The sequence below is a fragment of the Cervus canadensis genome, chromosome 3, assembly GCF_019320065.1.
Source record: "Cervus canadensis isolate Bull #8, Minnesota chromosome 3, ASM1932006v1, whole genome shotgun sequence".
Classification (NCBI taxonomy): Eukaryota; Metazoa; Chordata; class Mammalia; order Artiodactyla; family Cervidae; genus Cervus; species Cervus canadensis.
Window position 1 is genome coordinate 99667251 of NC_057388.1, and position 19284 is coordinate 99686534.

The window sequence follows — 19284 nt, forward strand, 5'->3', positions numbered from 1 at the left end:
TCAAGTCAGCACAGTTGTTTTGCATAACAGAGAAACTCCTGCGGGTGTATATAGCGCCCTGATTGTGCAGGGTGATGTATGGCCACTTCCGGGATGGCCACACAATTGCCTGCTCAGGGAGCCGCCATGTCTGGTGATAGTCGAGAAACGGGGAATGTGTAGCTCAGGCTCTCATTGGCCGAATGCTCTTTCGTCGCAGAAATCCTGGATGGGTACCTGTTTAGCAAGAGCATCTGCATGGATGCAGTGCAGCACTGGGGACGGCAGTACGACATCCACAATCTGTACGGCTACTCCATGGCGATCGCCACTGCAGAGTAAGGCCATCATCGCTGTGGGCTCAATACACGATCAGATTCTGAGTCCTGTTAGAACCCAGGTGCTACTGTGTTATTTTATATAACTTGGCATAACAGTAAGGCTGTTATTATTGAATGAATGAAGAAAATCCTGGACACGTAGGGAAGAAAGTGAAGGTGCAAGTCGTTCAGTCGTGTCCGACTCTTTGCAACCCCATGGACTATACAGTCCGTGAAATTCTCCAGGCCAGAATACTGGAGTGGGTAGCCTTTCCCTTCTCCAGGGGATCTTCCCAACCCAGGGATCGAACCCAGGTCTCCTGCATTGCAGGTGGATTCTTTACCGGATGAACCACAAGGGAAACCCAAGAATACTGGAGTGGGTAGCCTACCCCTTCTCCAGCAGATCTTCCCAACCCAGGAATTGAACTGGGGTTTCCTGCATTGCAGGCAGATTCTTTACCAACTGAGCTATCAGGGAAACCCATAGGGAAGAAGGAAGCTAAAAAATATTTATGGAATGTATATAATGAAAGAAAGAATGAATACATGCATGAATGAAAAGTTGGGAGAAAGAAAGAGAAGTAACCTGACCAAGGTCAAACAGCTAATAAATTGTAAAAGCAAAATTTGGACTCATTTTTGCATGAGTCCAAGGTTTCATGTATTTTCCTCTCTGCCATACTCTATAGTCTGGTGTATAGACGGTTAAGTAACTTACAGACTTCATACGCTTTGGGATTTTAGGTACCAGATCAGTATCCTTTTACTGAAATTTGATTTTATGGAGTTAATGAAGTACTGCTGCTGCTGCTGCTAAGTCACTTCAGTCGTGTCCAACTCTGTGTGACCCCATAGACGGCAGCCCACCAGGCTCCCCCGTCCCTGGGATTCTCCAGGCGAGAACACTGGAGTGGGTTGCCATTTCCTTCTCCAATTAATGAAGTACATAAAATGTCTAAAACAAAACAAAATATAAGCATACCCAATGGGGCAGTCTGCTCCCAATAGCAAATCCAGCCCTACAGGAGAGAACTAGAAGAAAAGAGTAGGGTATTAACTTGAGAGCTTCAGTATCATCACATTAACCTCTGGGCTAAGACTCACTAAGGTCACACACTGACTCCCTCTCTCCCTTTCTAGAACTGTCAAGACTGTGTTCCCCAAGAAGAGAAGCCTCATTTTAACCCGTTCTACATTTGCGGGTTCTGGCAAGTTCGCAGCCCACTGGTTAGGAGACAATGCAGCCACCTGGAATGATCTTCGATGGTCCATCGCTGGCATGCTTGAGTTCAACCTTTTTGGTATCCCAATGGTGAGTCCACATGCCAGTCCCCAGAATGCCTCATTCTAGACGGTTTCCAAATGATAAATCTCCCCTCCCCTGCCCTCTCTGGCCCAGGATTAAGTGTCTGGTGAGCATTGCTTCATCTACATTAGTATGATATTGATACCATGATAATCTTTCCTGTACTGCCTTATAAAATAGACCCTTGATACCACCTTGAAGTGGTATCGTTGGAAATTTTTTTTTTTAATAAAGTACAACGTACATATGAAAAAGTGCACATATCCATAAGGTTACAGATGATGATTTTCACAAACGAAACACATCTGTGTATTTTACACCCAAATGAGGAAGCACAACACTATCAGTATCCTAGAGATGGCTTTGGGATCTTTTAGTTAAATTCGACATATCTATTTATTGAGCTTTTACTCTGAGTAAAGTATTGAGCTAGATGTACCTGGAGAGAAACATAAATATAGTAATGGAAAAACTTTCCTTCCCTCCCCCCCAAGTTTATACACAAGCACACACACATAATTATGGCAAGCTAGGGTAAAAGTGCCAACAGAAACATATAATTTAAATGTTAAAAGAAATCCCCAGAAAGGGAATTTTCAACTCTAATAAGATAACAAGAAACAAGGGGAGTCATGGGAAGGAGTCAATAGTCATTTCATATAGAAGATGGCACTTGAGTTTAACCTTAAATGTGGGTATGTTTATCAGACTGATGGTTAGGGGAGATCATTTTAAGACTGAGAATCAAACTTGAACAAGACCAGCAAGAGGGAGCATTTGATGTATCTGTCAGGATGGGCACACAGGACTGGAATGAGAAATGATGCTGGAAAGGAGGTGGGTTGGAGCCAGTTATCATGGGGATGAGCAGCAGGAGACCCTGGAAATTTTTGAATACTTGAATGACCTGATCAGATTTAGCCATTGGAAAATTAATTTGCCAGTGCTGTGGTCAAAGTGATAATATCAACAGTATTTCTAGTTATTATTCACTAAAAAGCTATTGTGCGTCACATGTTTTACTTACCTTACATCATCTCATTTACTAAAACCCTAGAGTGCCCACTTTAATAAAATGAGGAAACCGAGGCACAGAGGGTTGAGTAACTCATTTGGAGTCACCTGAGTAAGGAGTGGATGCGGGACACGGCCCAGTTCCATCACACTGCATTCGCCTTCTCAGGAAGAGGTCAGCCAAGTTCGGTTGGCAGGTCTCCGGTAGAAAGCAAAGCCCAGGAGCAGGGGGCAGCAATGGAAGTGAGGTCCACACGCTGTCACTGTCTGTGTGTCCTTCCAGGTGGGTGCTGACATATGTGGCTTTCTACTGGATACTTCTGAAGAGCTCTGCAGACGGTGGATGCAGCTGGGAGCGTTCTATCCATTTTCCAGGAATCACAATGGCCAAGGCTACAAGGCAAGTCAGTCTCTCAAGAGATATGATCAAAACAGACTTGGCATTCAGTAGGACTGGATCTACCTGCATCCTTACCTGGAAATCTGTTGAGCCAGCTTCCTCCCTGGTGCTTCACTTAGGCTAACTGGGACCATTGTTTGCAATTGACCAGAACTCCTGATGTGCCATTAAAATGCTCTGTTGCTGTGGCCTCTGCTATTTCTGCTGCAGCAGTCAAAGAAATGGCGAGTCTGTGAAGGTTTTCAATCAAACCTCTAGACACGTTATCTATGTTACTCATCTTGAATTAAAATAAGGAAATACTTCAAAGTTATTTAAATGGTAGTCTACCCAGACTGCAGAGCTTCCCCAACGACTCAGCAGAAAAGAATCCGCCTGCCAATGCAGGAGACATGACTCGGTCAGATCCCTGGGCCGGGAAGATCCCCTGGAGCAGGAAATGGCAACCCACTTCAGTATTCTTGGCCTGGAAAAAAATCCCATTGACAGAGGAGCCCTGGGGTTCCAGAGTCAGACATGACTGAGCAACTAAGGAAGCATGCACTGCCGAGAGAGCACCCCTAGAATGAACGAGGGGGAGGCATTGCAGGGTGAAGAGTGGCCACTTACTGGGTGGAATGAATTCCCTTTTCTCAACCCTATTGCTCAGAAGCAAAGTTGCAAGGTAGCTCCAGGTCTGGCAGGAATAAAACTCTTAGTTATGATGAACGGAGTCTGATTTCTGCAGATCCTTCTGAGGTAGGAGGTAGATGGGCTCCAGGCTGGGCATTTATAACTAGCCTCCTGTTTACATTTTCTGAGGAAGGAGACACGTGGACTCCAGGCTAGGTATTTACAACCTAGGCTCGGTATTTACAGGCTAGGTATTTGCAGCCTCCGATTTGCACTTTGAGATAGAAAGAAAAAAAAAAAAAAAAAACCAACAAGAACAGGGTAAATAGTCAGACTTGGGGCACTTTAAGATAACTGTCATGGCAGGAACAGCAAGGCGTCAAACCTTGCATGAGTAAAAGATCAAGGTCCTTTCCCCTCCTTGGGGCAAGGGAAACACTGCACATGTGCGGGAAGGCTCCTTGGGGATCAAAAAGGAGGGGGTACCCCCCCAGAATAGGTGATGCTAAGGCCCTACATAGGACTGGACTTTTTCCCCATCTTGGGAAAAAGTTGCACATGCATGTTGGGGAGGGTCCTAGGGCAGGTCAGAGGTGGAAAAAGAAACTAGATAGTTGGCCAAAGGTAAACAAAGACCCAGAAGAACTGCCCCATATAAATGACTTAACCACCTCTTGACTCAGCCCCTCCTCAATCCGGGGAGTGGCGGGGTGGTGGGGTATCCCTCACCCTTTGTACCCAGGTATGCCTCCCTGCCCTGCTTCTGTCTTAACTAAACAGACTGTTTCTCTGTGTGCGCTCACACTTGTGCTGTCTCTAATAATAAGCTTTGCACCTGCTTTTACGGTTTGCCTCCTTGAAACATTCTTGCTTTCAAACAGAGGCAAGAGCTTGGGAAAATTTGGTTCTTGCCTCTAACCCTTGCTGGTCTAGTGGCTAGGATTCCTGGTTTTCATTCAGGTCACCCAGTTTGAATTCCTGAGCGGGGAACTCACTGTTTACTGCCACTTCTCCAAGATCAAAACCAGATGACAACTACCACCTCTTGTTTCTTCCCAGGCCCAGGATCCAGCCTCCTTTGGCACTGACTCGCTGCTGTTGAATTCCTCCAGGCACTACCTGACCATCCGCTATACCCTACTGCCCTATCTCTACACCCTCTTCTACCGTGCTCACAGCCGCGGGGACACCGTGGCCAGGCCCCTTCTGCATGAGTAAGTTCATCTAGTCCACAGGAATTTTATCAATACAACTGGGTGAAACTGACTGCATCATCAAATGGAAGCGGGGGAATTAAAACAATCCAGTTAATCAGATATATTTTTTTTCAACTTGACTAATCATTTGGCATTTGCAAGTCTATTACTGCCTATATATCAATGCTATTTTAGGTATATTTAAGTGTTATAGTCTTATCCCTTTGGGAGCAAGAAGTGTTCTAAAAGTGTTGGGAGTTGGGGTCTTTGTTTTCCCAACTAGCTCCATACCTTAGGCAAATCGTTTAAGTTCTTTCATCCTTAGCTTCTTTGTAAGTGAAAGTCTCTTAGTCATGTCCCAGTCTTTGTGACCCCGTGGACCATACAGTCCATGGAATTCTCCAGGCCAGAATACTGGAGTGGGTAGCCTTTCCCTTCTCCAGGGGATCTTCCCAACCCGGGGATGGAACTCAGGTCTCCCACATTGTGGGCAGATTCTTCACCCGCTGAGCCACAAGGGAAGCAAGTGTCCCCTACCTCTGGTATCTAACGCCTGATGATCTGAAGTGGAGCTGATGTAATAATGATAAAAATAAAGTGCACAATAAATGTAACGTGTTTGAATCATCCTGGGCTCTAGGAATGAGCCTGTCATTTACACACCGATAAGAATACTACTATGCAAGATTTCCAGAAATCAGAATTTTTATCTTCACCCGATGAGTATCTAATTTGACTCTAACAAAGAGCACTTCTAAGAGACTCTTCTTAAAACTGGTCACTTAGTATGAACTGATGCCTCAACAGATTAGCCAGCAGGTATCTCTGGGGTCTTCAGGCAATCCTGTTTTTGGGCTGGAAGCAGCTGTGAGGAAATACATGCGGGATAGAGATTTGTACTAGGAGAGGGTGTGTCCTTGCTTCCGAGATGATGCTGTGGGGCCCTCTAGTGGCTGCAGAATGAGTAGCTCTGTGGTGGGGTTGGAGTTCTCCTGAGTGGCCCCAGCAGAATCAGGAGAAGGAAGCTGTGTTTACAAACTGAGGATTGAGATGATGCTGGGAAGCTAATGTGGAGCTAGCCAGTTTGAGACAGAGGCTGTGGTTTAGGTGGGGACCCTGCCTCAACTGGCCTTCCCAGGTAGCTCAGTGGGTAAAGAATTTGCCTGCAGCACAGGAGATGTGGGAGATTCGGGTTCATTCCCTGATTCAGGAAGATCCCCTGGAGGAGGGCATGGCAACCCACTCCAGTGTTTTTGCCTGGAGAATTGCATGGACAGAGGAGCCTGGCGGGCTACAGTCCACAGGGTGGCAAAGAGTCGGACACGACTAAAGCGACCCACAAAAATAGAGATATTAGGTTGAACTAGTGTTTGCTGTTAATTACATCAAAGCTTCAGTTTGGACATAGAATTCAACCAGTTTTATTGATTGGCTTCTAAGTGATTCATTCTAACAGTTTTGGGCACAGATGTTCTGAAAGCCAAGTACCTGGATATTGGAGGATATACTTGCTGGTAATCAATGGGGACATCTTTGTGGTCTATATTGGTCACATCACATAAAAAGAAAAACAGAATCTAGGTCTCATTTATTAAAATTAACAGAATAATTTTACACTCTACAAATAAAGAGACTTTTTTCTTGTCAAAATCAAAACACAGTTAATTCCCTTATGTTTCTGACATTTTAGGCCCTCAGGCATTATATTATTAAAATATATATATTCTTGTGGGTAAGGTTTTGCTATCTCCTGGAATTCCATATTAAAACGCAGGTATCCTAAAAGAGAAAAGAGTAAAGTTTTTAATTGTTTTTTTTTTTTTTGGAGGGAGCCAGATCCAATTTGGAGTGATTGGATCCACTCCATTTTGGAGTGATCAGATCCAATTCTTTTTGGATAGTCAGCTGAAGTTTTCAAATATCTAGCTTATTTTATTTTTGAAGGGAGATATGGCAAATAGAATTATATCCTGGAATCTGCCCAGCACAAGTACTGAAATAGTAATTTCTTTCCAAATTGGGGGAAGCATAGAAGGGTACAGAGGTTGGAAAATTGGGTCTGCCTGCAGAAGTGGGGGGAGGGTTAAGGATTGAATAGGGGTCACAAAATGATTGGGAGAATTTGCCTCAGGCAGGGAGCCAGCAGGTTTTAGACAGGCTTGGGGGAGAGCCTGGCCCAAATCTCAGGGAAGATTTCTCTGTGTCTAGGTTCTACCAGGACAGCAACACCTGGGATGTATACCAACAGTTTTTATGGGGGCCCGGCCTCCTCATTACTCCAGTCCTGGATGAGGCAAGTGTTCCCACAGAGTAACCATGGGCATCTCTGCTTTTGTTCCTGCTAACTCCAAACTCCTCTCTTCTTGCAACCGTGTATCTTCTTCCTATTCCCAAACCCTTTCCAACATCTGTGGCTGGGGCAGCCTTAAAGGCAGTGTGCTGGAGTTTGGGGAAGATGGGTACACATTTTTGTCTCTAGGAGTCTTTTGTCCTTGACCAAGTTTCCAATCAGTGTAGAAGCATCTCCGGGTGACTCTGGGATCAAGAATGGTCCTGTGCATTGTCAGACTCGCCTGGCAGATCGTAACTTGCTCCGTGATGGAGAGACAGGATGGAGCAGTGCCCTAGCACTCATTCTAAGGTCAGGCTGACCTGGGTGTCTGTTGTCACTTCTGCCACTTGGCACCAGTGACATCCGGGGGAAATGACATGCTAGTTTCTCAGCTGTGAAGTGAGATAATAGCCCGTATCATTGGGGACTATTGGGAAGGTTAAATGCAGTATACAGTGTAAACCTGGAACTGTTTTCTTATCGCAACGTGTTTTCAGTATTCTTCTTCCTAATGTGGTTCCACCTGGGATTTTTCTTTGAGTTGCCAAGTTATCACCTCTATTAGAAGAAAATCACGAGTTGATAACAGAGAAAAGAAAGGCCATGTATGCATTCTCAGTACATGTTTAAGAAGTTCCCTAGGGAATGCTAAGAAATCCATTTTTTTCTCCTTCAGAGGCTGGGCCATGAATGACAAGATTTTGTTTTAATTTCAGGGTGCAGAGAAAGTGACCGCATACATGCCTGATGCTGTCTGGTATGACTATGAGACTGTAAGTAGCTTTGACTTTTCTCCACTCTTCAAGCTGCATAGACAGGACACCTCTAGCCGGAGAGAAACATCTATCCATGTACTGAGGAATGTTCCTGCCGTGCTTCCAGTAGTAGTTTCACAGCAGAGTCAATAAAGTGAGCCTAGGTCACTTCACATCAGTCCTGATGAAATATGAAAAAGATACTTCCATGTACTTTATTCAGCAATAAAATATTGATGGAAGTAGAATGTCTCATGGGCAAACACTGGGGCCAGTAGACAATTTGAGCCTGGATTTGAGTCAGTTTCTTATTTAGCATGGTCAGTTCCCACCATGTACGTCAAATAGCCTCAGCAAGACATTGTATTCCCCCAAGCCCTCAACAGATTCCAGAAACTCTCGCTCTTAAATTCTTTCCCTTTTCTTGTTTGATTGCCTGGCTAGACAGCAATTCAGCTAGGTGGGAGAAGGAGACAGATGTAGGCAAGTCAGCATGGGGTTAAGAGGTGACCTGTGCATGCCAACGTATTTGAGTTGTCTGTGTGCCTCAGGGGGGCCAAGTGAGATGGAGGAAGCAAAAAGTGGAGATGGAACTTCCTGGAGACAAAATTGGACTTCACCTGCGAGGAGGCTACATCTTCCCCACACAGCAGCCAGCCACGACCACGGTGGCCAGGTACAGTGCGGCCAAGGGTTTCCTTATAAGAGGGGGAGGCTGACAAACCTGGTCATTTCTGTTCCCATCTGTTGTCCATGTAGAAGAGGCTGATGCATTGCATGGACTGTGGGGAGGAAGGGCATTTGTGTGCTCATGTGTGTATGTGTGTGAGGCCATCAAATTCTGTCCCTAGATTTCCCTTGGCCTCTTCTGGAGAAGCTGTGATTTTGAGCTGCATCCAGATGGATTTTGAAAGACCCAGATCCCTGTCCTTCCTTAACCCCTCTGACTTTCTCCTCGAAACATACTGACGTTTGCGGTGGTGAACCTTTCTAGTTTCCCTAGGACCATTTCAGTTTTAGCCCTGAAAGTCTCATGTTTTGGGGAACATCTCAATTCCAGCTAAAGGAGGTCTGTTGATCACCCCACCTGCCTTAATTGGACCATCATTCCACTGTGCTATGCTCCTGACACCACATTTCTAGGGATTTGGGTCCATTTCCACTCCCCTATAATTTCAGTTTCCTGTTCCTTTCTTCCCATGAGCCATTTCTTGTGATGCAAAACAGCGTTCAAAAATTACTTCCTGTGCAGTTCAAATCTCCTTCATGTCACTACTTTCTCCTTGATGATTTCGATTCTCAAACAATACATTCCATCTGATACTAAGGAGGCGCATATTTGTATTCATGTCTCTAAATTATTAGCTTATTAGCTTTTAATAGACAGGGAATTTTTTGGAGGTTAGGAATCCGTTTCTTTTGAACCTTCCTTCCTACCATAATTTTTCAAATTTTGACTTTGTAATACTGATGGAAAATATTTATACACCCAGTACCACCTGCTTTCTTTTTCTTTATTCAGCTTTATGCTGTTCTGCATACTGATACCAAAACTGTCTTTCCAAAATGAGGATCTTAATTTATTGCTTCCCAGGTTAAATTCCAAAATCTGTCATTAGCAGAGTGTTGAAGGCCACATAATCTGGTTTCAAGTTAACAAACGTGTCTCCTGACACATCTTGCTACACACTTTTAGACTAGCAATGCCAAAAATCTTGTTATTCTCCAAACATACTCGTCTCTTTCCCAGCCTTTGGGCTTCTCTATTTATTGTCCTTCTCAACATTCTTTGCCTGATACATTCTTAATGATCTTTCAAATTAAACTCAGATTTCTTCTGTGAGAAATCCTCCCCCTAAACTCCAGCAGAGGGAGTGCTGCTACTTGCAGCTTTCTGCTTATTATTTATACTTTCTTGCTGCTTAGCTAATTTTTTTCCCTTCTTAACATTGTAAAGTATTTCAATCATAGTTACTTTATAATTTGCAACTGAGATTTCTATCCTCTAAAATTCTTAGTAGACTCTGCTAATAAATCTCATTAGTTGCTTTTGCCATCTATCTTTCATGCTGGCTAGTTGCCTTATGTGTTTAGTAATTTTTTTTGTTTTTCAAATGCAGTGACTGCAAGGATCCAATTGTAGGTCTCATTCTTTGAGAGATGATTAGCCTTCTTTTTGGTTGCAAACCAGGGTTGCTGTCACTTTGGGTTTCACATTAGCACCCTTTAAGGATCAGGTGTCTAATTTATCTAGAGCCAAGTAGAATTTTAGTGGATGAGTCCTTCAGGCTATTGGCTTCCCAGGTGGCCCAGTGGTAAAGAATCTGCCTGCCAATGCTGGAGATTGCAGGAGATGTGAGTTCGATCTCTGGATCAGGAAGATCCCCTGGAGTAGGAAATGGCAACCCACTCCAGTATTCTAGCCTGGGAAATCCCATGGACAGAGGAGCCTGGCAGGCTATAGTCCATGGGGTCACAAAGAGTTGGACATGACTGAGCAACTAAGCATGCACGTATGCCTTCAGAGTATACGGCATCCTCCAGGATATCTAGGCCACCATGCTGCTAGAAGTATCAGTATGGACTCCTGTAAGGATTTTAACTTTTGTGCCACTCAACTTTCTGCTTTGATTATTTGGTAAATATGTTTAATCTTTCTTATAATATTTAAGGTCATTAGTGGAGCTGTGGTCTGTTTGGTCTTGTATCTCTTGGACTTCCTAGCATTGAAAGCTACTCAGTACATGTGTGTTAAATGAGAGCAGGTGACTTTGTTGATAATGGAATCTGGCTTGCACAGGGCACTGTGGAAGGCTGAACTGTGAAAGAATACAATAGGGGATGTAAGGGGTGCAACAGGAGCCAGAAATTGGGAGGTGGTTTAGGGGAGGATGAAATAGGGAGAGATTTCAAATGCAGTTTCTCTTCCTTTCTCTGTCTCTATGTCCATATATTTCAGCATCTTTTGAGTGGTTTCTCGTATTTCATTTTCTAAGTTGGGGTCCCCAATCTCCATGATCTAATGCCTGATGATCTGAGGTGGAGCTGATGTAGTAGCAATAAAAATAAAGTACACAGTAAATATAATGTGCTTGAATCATCCCAAAACCGCCTGTCTCACTCCTGGTCCATGGAAATGTTGTCTTCCATAAAATTGGTCCCTGGTGCCAAAATGGTTGAGGACTGCTGTTCTAAGTTATGTAGCAAATAATTAGAATGTTTCCTTTTTCTGTCTCAAAATGAACTGAAAATAAATAATCAGATTAGGAAAATTGCCCTCATACAGATGGATTCTATTGTATTTTCTTGGTTTCTGAGTCAACGTGGTTCTTAGGCAGGGAAAAAATATGTCCTTCTGACTTCAGTAAATGCTTCCCCTGCATGTATCAGCTATAAAATGATTAGACTGAACCAGTTATCATCTAGGATTTCTCTTCTAATAGTCTGTATTCAAAATAATAACAGCATTAACAACTTTTATTGTAGCTACTGTAGCAATTCCGGTGATTAAATTCTTGCCTCCTACATAGATGTTTGTCGCTAATGTTTGGGGTATTTCTGTCTCCTGTGACACTCGTGATTCTGGAAAATGATGCCCCTGTAGATTTTGCCTTTGTGCCTGAAGATGAGCAGAGCCATCTGCTGCTAGGAACCTTTCCCACTTGAAATCTGATGGAATCCTTCACAGCTCATTTAGCAAAATTCTTTGAGCCCCAAGTCTTTGCCTCTCACATAAATCTTGTTTCCTGCAGTCGACGGAACCCTCTCAGTCTAATTATTGCCCTGGATGAGAACAAAGAAGCAAAAGGCGAACTTTTCTGGGATGACGGGGAAACGAAAGGTGAGCTTCACATTGGGGTTTCCAGACCTGCATCTTTTGAGTTTCTCCTGCAGCTCATTCAGTGGTGGGAGACATCTCACCAGGCACTGTAGCGTTAATCACTCAAGAGAAGAAGTCTGGCTTTGGTTGTGCAGTTTAGGAATAGCGGTAGATGAAAGAATGGTAGATGTTTTCCTTGGATGGAAGGAAAACTCCCCTCCACCTCTTAGAATTCTCCCACTGGCCAGCTATATTGTATATATAGGCTCTCATTTGATTGTCAGTTGGCCCCTGAAATATGTTTCCAAGGCTGTTTCTGCCCTTCAGTGCATTTTCCTTCACCCCAAAGGCTTATGAAAAGCATGGATGACATGTAAAACATGCCCATGCTAGTGAAGTGGTGAGGAGACACTTTTCTAGCACACCTGCATCTATCCCTACTTCTCAGCTCATTTGCCTGTCTCTAGTACACTAAGAACTCTTGTGGCTCAAGCTTAGGAAGCAGATTCACTGGAGGCATATGCTTTGGAAGCACTTGGGAGGGAACCTTTCCAAGGTTAAGGTAGGGAGGAAAAGAGAAAACAGTGGCTCAGCCTTGGAAACTCTTATCTATAATCTGTCATCCTCAACGTGAAGCTCTGTTACTGAGTCCAAGCTTGCTCTGCTCGCCACATGACAGGTCATTAAATTGGAGACAAGGTGTTGAGGCAAAGAATAAGGACTTTATTCAGAAAATTGGCACACGGAGAAGATGGCAGACTAATATCTCAAAATAACCACATATCAAGGTCTGGATGTCAGGTTCTTTTATAGATTAGAGGGAGGAGGTGAAGAAGTCAAAAGGTCCTAAGTCTTGCACTTATCCCCTGGAACGGCCAGTCTCGGAGAGGGGGTATGTTAATTTCTTCCTTCCTGCAGCTGTTCACAGGCAGATAGGGTAAGGATGTCTTCCTGAACAAAGGCACTTTGGTTTAACATTCAGGGGTAGGGGCAGGGATCCCTGAGGCAGGCCATTATGTATAGACAGTATCTTTTTAGTGAACAAAAGCAATGGGAAACAGAGGTTAAAGTAAAAGAAACAGATTCAACACGTAGTCAGGTTTTCTTCTTCCCTGTAACAGCTTCAAGGAGCACCGGAATGAAATCCGTTTTTCTGTATTGGGCAAGCCAAAGTCTGACTTGCCCATGTCTCTCTTTCAGATACTGTGGCCAACAACGTTTATCTGTTATGTGAGTTCTCCGTCACCCAAGTGAGTAGTATATTTTTATGAATCTTAAGTGTGAGCTTTGGTCTGATGATTAGCTCCTATCTGTTTGTGTATATGTGTAATTGTAGCTTCATTTATGACAATAGGGGGACACATTTCTGTTTATGACTTAATGTCCAATAATTGGATTATCTATGTTAGTAAAAAAAGGCAATGATACAGGTAAATCAAAGCAGTCAGTCTTTTTAAATGAATTTTCAAAAAATTCCTTCGTGTGTGTATGTGTTTCTTTCACCCTCCTCCTCCCCGCTTCAGGGGAAAAATAAGTTTGTATTTGAGCACATATTAGAGACAACTAAGAAGCATTCAGGGCCATTTGGGTAGCTGGTCTAGGATAGACTCTTTGAGTGACTTGAGAATCTGTGTATTCAAGGCAGATATTTGTGTTTAATTGTTTTGCAGAACCGCCTGGAGGTTAAGATTTTGCAATCAACCTACACAGACCCCAATAATTTAGCATTTAAAGAAATTAAAATCCTTGGAACCCAGAAGCCTAACAGCATTGCAGTGAAACAGAATGGTGTTCCAATTGAAGTTTCTCCGAATGTCACTTACGATTCTAACCTACAGGTAAATAGCTTAGATGTTCCTTCTTGCCAAGGTTGCATTGGTTTCTAAAGGACCAGGGCACACTGAAGTCAGAAGTGGGGAAGTCAGAGGGTTAGGATAGAAACAAATAAAAGAGGGAGCCAGAGCTGGGATGAACAAGGAGGCTGCTGAGATCCTGGGGGGAAGTAAACTGGTCCTTTCCTCTTTTTTCCCTTATCTGCCCCTCAGTCTTCTGTCCTCTCTGCCTGGAACAGAAGAAGAACAAAGACAGGAGTCTGGGGTACAGGATTAGAGGAAAACTGGGTCTGAAAACTGCTGGTTGATTGATGCTAGAAGGGTTGAGGTGGGATTCCCATTAATTTAAAATTTCAGGTGCTTTTCTTCTTTTTTTTTTTTTTGACTCTATAGAGCTAGATTCTCACTCCAACACATTCTTAGGAAATAATTTAAGTCAATGAATTTGATAAGCTTAGCTAATGCTACTTACTTGGTTAGGTGATAATAATAAAAGAATTTTTCATCACTTTTAATGAGATGATGTTCTTGAATAGGTTATTATCAATTCCTCTGAAATTTTATCATTATGAGGGAGGGATCCTTTTCCCCAACACTGTTTGCTACAGGTGTTCCAGATAATCTGGGATAGGGAGCAGCAGGGTCATCATGGTTTGTGAGGAACCTTCCAAATTTGGAGAAAAATAAGTAAATTTTGTCTTCTACTAAAGATGATATATTGGTATCATTGGACATTTTGTCCTAACAACATACACTGAGGATGCATACATTATAAAGTTAGAAATAAAGTATTATATGACTGTTTATGTGTGCAGCAAAGTGCAAGTCCTTTGTAAGATGCTCATATGAAAATAAACTGATTACCAGTTTGATAACTAGATTAATAAATATACAACCAAAAGAATTCTTTTATTATTTGAATTTAGGTGGTGGACAGGCAACCCAATCCTGCCTTTAGAAAATGTTAACTTATATTCTGCCTGGTTTCATGTTCAAAGCTTAATGGAGTCATTGAGCAAAAGCTTTGGTGGCATTAGGTCTAGAGTTGGACCTTAAAGGCGGTACATCTGTGTAGAGATTTGTTCAGCTGCAAGTAACAGGAAACTCAGCAAACTGGTAGTTTAAACAAAGTGGAATTTTTTCCCCTAATGGTATTGAGAGTTTAAGAAGTGCTCAGTTTCCGGCATTGGTTCAGTGCCTCAGGGTTGTCAGTGTTGAGTTCTTTTCTTCTTTTGTGATTGGAAGTGGTGGCTTAATTCCAGTCACTCTAGCCTTGTTAGAGGAAAAAAAATAAACAAAGAAGAAGGAGCTGGAAGGAAAAGAGAAAGGTGACAATGAAAGAAAGGGCGGAGTAGGCCCTTAAATCAAGAAAGAATCCCTTGGCCAGCCACTTCCGGTGGACTGGCCCTCAGCTATGAATGGCTGCAGCTGTGTTGCATGGATTAAAAAAAAAATAGTTTTTATCTGGGAAGTTCGGTGTTCCAAACTGAAGTAGTAGGAAGGGAATTTCCATTGGGCAGGTGGCTAGAAGTCTGTTTCACAAATGGGCACCACTATCCTAGGAAGGCCATTGGCGTAGGTAAAGCAGTCAAGGTTGGGGTATTAGAATAAGCCAATCCTGGGACTAAGAAAAGTCTTTTGTTAGCCTGGGAGTCTGTATAACTGGAATAGGCAGGACCCACGTCTGGAAGAGGGCCTCGTTTGGACAGATTAACTTGTGGTCAGCTTTTGGAGGGTCTTAGGTGCCAAACTAAGAAGGATGTGATCTAATTCTCAAAGGGTCTCCTATTGATCCTTGAATCAATATGCGCCATTGTGAGAGTGTTGTTCTGTGGTGCTTTTTGAGGTATAGGGAAATGTGAGATGAACGTAGACTGGGGAGAGACTGGAAGGATGATAATCCTTAGCATGAGATTATATGACTGTAGACAAATGAGAACTTTCACTATGGAAGTTACTATTTTACAAGGAGACAACCAGAAAAAAAAAACACACACACATAGAAAAAATTAAATATTTGAATTAGTGAATGGAACTCAAAGAAAGTTTCAAGTTTTGAGGCTCTGGGCTTGGACCAGTGAAGAGACTAGGATATTAAAAATGGAAGGAGATATGATTTTGTCTACTTATCAATTTTGCAACTGGTAAACTGAGACCCACGGAATTTGAAAGAATCTGTCCAAGTTTCCTCAGTGGGATGGAGGGGAGAACCCAGGCCATATGATTCTTATTTCTCTGTTTTTGCCCCCACTCCAGACCTGTGGGGAATACTGGTTTGGGGGACGGAGGGCAAGAACATGGGCTCAACTGAGGATGACACCATGTGCTTGCGTGTGCTGTGCTACAAGGGGACTGCAGAAGAGAGTCTTCCTGACAAAAGAAGGGAGAGGAAGAGGAGTCAGGGAGGAGAGGAAAGGGCGATTATAGGAGGTTGCAGTTGACCTGATTCTTTTCAAAATGTTACATACAAGATTCTGATAGAATTTCACCATTTTCCCCGTGGTTATTGGCCAGCTCCCTGCCCTCCCCATCTCTCTCTTCATGGAAGCTCCAGTGCTATGTCACTTGGATTGTTGACAGACTGCTCTGATTTTTATTTTCTTTCCTGAAAAAATTGCATACCTTGCAAGGTCTTTGTCCTGAGGATATATTTGCTTGATATTTCCCCATTCCTACAGGTGGCCCTTATCACAGAAATTGATCTTGTTCTGGGAGGAACATACACTGTGGAGTGGGATGTGAAGATAAGGGATGAAGAAAAAATAGACTGTTATCCTGATGAGTCTGGTGTTTCTGCAGAAAACTGCATTGCCCGTGGTTGTACCTGGGAGGTAACCATGCTGACGGTGTTAATATACATGAAAATCCTCTACACTTTGCTTTAAATTGAATCATAGTGGATTTACCATATTGTATTAATTTCTACTGTACAGTAAAATGATTATGTTATACATATATTAATATATAGCAATCTTTTAAATATCCTTTTCCATTATGGTTTATCACAAGGTATTGAATATAGTTCCCTTTGCTATACAGTAGGACCTGGTCATTTATCCATTTCCTATATAATAGTTTGCATCTATTAACCCCAAATTCCCACCCCTCCCCCACCTCTCCTTGGCAACCCTGAGTCTGATCTCTACATCTGTGAGTCTGTTTCTATTTTGTAGATAGGCTCATTTGTGTCATGTTTTAGGTTCCATGTATAAGTGATATCTGTCTTTGTGGTATTTGTCTTTCTCTTTCTGACTTACTTCGCTAAGTATGATAATCTCTAGTTCCTGCAAATCCTGATAATCTCATGTTGCTGCAAATGGCATTATTTCATTCTTTTTTAGGGCGGAGTAGTATTCCACTGTGTCTATATATCACATCTTCTTCTTCCATTTATCTTTCTGTGGACCTTTAAATTGTTACCATGTCTTGGCTATTGCCAATAGTGCAGCTATAAACTTTGGGGTACATGTATATTTTGAATTTTAGTTTTATCTGGATGTATGACCAGGAGTGGGATTGCTGGATCCTATGGCAACTCTATGTTTAGTTTTTTGAGAAACCTTCATACTATTTTCCACAGTGGCTGCACTAACTTATATCCCCACCAGCAGTGTAGGAGGGCTCCCTTTTCTCCACACTCTCTTCAGCATTTGAGACTTTTTACTGATGGCCATTCTGACCCATGTAACATAGTACCTCATAGTAATTTTGTAAAATCCTTTACACTCCATCTACAATTTCATGAGCATGGAACCAGTGCCTAAGTCACTACTTAAAATCTATAGAAAGGGCTGACTTCCAAAGTAACCTGAGTTTTTATCTGGATGTTTGAAGAATAGATGGGACAGAAATGGGTCTTTTTTTAACAAAATTTTACATGGAGACCAGGAGTGAAAACTTATGTCACTACCAAAGAGTATATAAGGAAATGACTGAGTTTATCTTTATCTCCCTAAATATTGTGTTTTCTAGCCCTTTTATATTTGATCATCCTAGAGCTCACACTGAACTGAATTTGCCTTTACTTTGCAGGAGTCCAGTTCTCCCGGAGTCCCTTTTTGCTATTTTGTCAATGATCTCTACTCTGTCAGTGATGTTCAGTATGACTCACATGGGGCCTCAGCTGTCATCTCCTTAAAGACTTCTCTGTATGCCCCCTCCTTCCCCTCAGTACCCGTGAACCCCCTCCGCCTGACTGTGACCTACCACAAGGATAACATGCTGCAGTTTAAGGTATGTGTTGACAGTGTATGTATCAAGTTCCTACTTCTCACTTCTTAGTTTCATTATTTTTCTCTTGTCAGGATCACAGAACTATGCAATCAGTTTGCTCTTCTAAGTTAGCCATTGAAAACTGTCGAGTCCGTGGCACACACTTTCACAGTTTTGTTCTCCATCCATTTGGGGTGGGTATCAAGCAAGGCAAATGTATCTTAATATTTCAGATGGGCTTTTGAGGCACTGTTGACAATGGAGGCTTTTTTTCTGATTTTTTTGATAAGTGAATTTTTGCCCACATTAAATTAGTGACTTTCAGCAACTGAAAACACATTGAAAATTAGCTGGTGTACATATTTTATCCTAAATGGGCTTCCCAGGTGGCACTAAAACTGCCTGCCAATACAGGAGATGCAGGAGACACAGGTCCAATCCCTGGGTTGGGAAGATCCCCTAGAGTAGGAAATGGCAACTCACTCCAGTATTCTTGCCTGGAAAATTCCAGGGGTGGGGGGCCTGGTGAGCTACAGTCCATGGGGTCACAAAGAGCTGGACATGACTGAGTGAGCACACGCACTATATACTAGATCATTATCCTGAGAGTAATTTGGGACCATTGATGGGACAGTGAGACCTGGTCTAAACTGCACTTTGAAATGATTACTGTTTCTACTGTAAGAAAAATGGTCAGGAGGACAAGGGTGAAAAAGGAGACAAGTTAGGACACTATCAGTTAGGTAATCCAGATGGGGTATTGAGCTTAGACCAGGTACAGAGAGGAGAGGGAGAAGTGGACAATATCAAGAGAATAAGAAGTAGCATCGTGGGATCTGGTGATTGATTACAAATAGGCAATGAGGGAGGGAGAAATATCAAGACAATCACCAAGTTTCTAGCTTGTGTCTCTACATGGATGGTGCTATCATCCATGAAGGGGAACCAGAAGGGGAACACTGGAAAGATTTGGGTTTAGGCAAAATACAGTGATGAATTCAGTTTTGGACAGTGAATTTGGGATATATGAAACACCTACAAGAGTGTGAAAGTGAAAGTCGCTCAGTCGTGTCAGACTCTTTGCGATCCCATGGGCTATACAGTCCATGGACTTCTCTCAGCCAGAATACTGGAGTAGGTAGCCTTTCCCTTCTCCAGGGGATCTTCCCAACCCAGGGATCAAACCCAGGTCTCCCATACTGCAGGCAGATTCTTTACCAGCTGAGCCACGAGGAAACTGATCTCTTTTTCTTTCATGATTTAATTACATCTCAGGACAAGTGATGGTCTGTTTTTCATTTTTTCTTTATGTATTTTTTTTAAAAAATTGAGATATAGTTGCTTTACAGTGTCGTTCTAGTCTCTGCTATACAATGAAGGGAATCAGCAGTGTGTATCCATATATCCCGGACCTCTTTCCCATTCATCACATCCCTCTAGGTCACCACAGAGCACTGAGATGAGCTCCCTGCGCTATCCATCAGCTTCCCACTAGCTATCTAT

At 42.8% G+C, this 19284-nt stretch overlaps 1 protein-coding gene across 3 annotated transcripts in view; it reads left to right on the top strand.

Moving 5' to 3' along the window:
- The window catches only part of MGAM (maltase-glucoamylase), a 199588-nt gene that overhangs the window by 43879 nt on the left and 136425 nt on the right, over positions 1 to 19284 (top strand). For all 3 annotated transcript variants that reach the window (XM_043463909.1, XM_043463910.1, XM_043463908.1), the window contains exons 15-26: positions 200 to 317; positions 1443 to 1614; positions 2906 to 3022; positions 4694 to 4848; positions 7039 to 7123; positions 7879 to 7935; positions 8469 to 8593; positions 11670 to 11758; positions 12938 to 12987; positions 13408 to 13575; positions 16248 to 16400; positions 17602 to 17802. In XM_043463909.1, the coding sequence (XP_043319844.1) occupies positions 200 to 317; positions 1443 to 1614; positions 2906 to 3022; positions 4694 to 4848; positions 7039 to 7123; positions 7879 to 7935; positions 8469 to 8593; positions 11670 to 11758; positions 12938 to 12987; positions 13408 to 13575; positions 16248 to 16400; positions 17602 to 17802 (1490 nt within the window). The remainder of the gene's footprint in view (positions 1 to 199; positions 318 to 1442; positions 1615 to 2905; positions 3023 to 4693; positions 4849 to 7038; positions 7124 to 7878; positions 7936 to 8468; positions 8594 to 11669; positions 11759 to 12937; positions 12988 to 13407; positions 13576 to 16247; positions 16401 to 17601; positions 17803 to 19284) is intronic.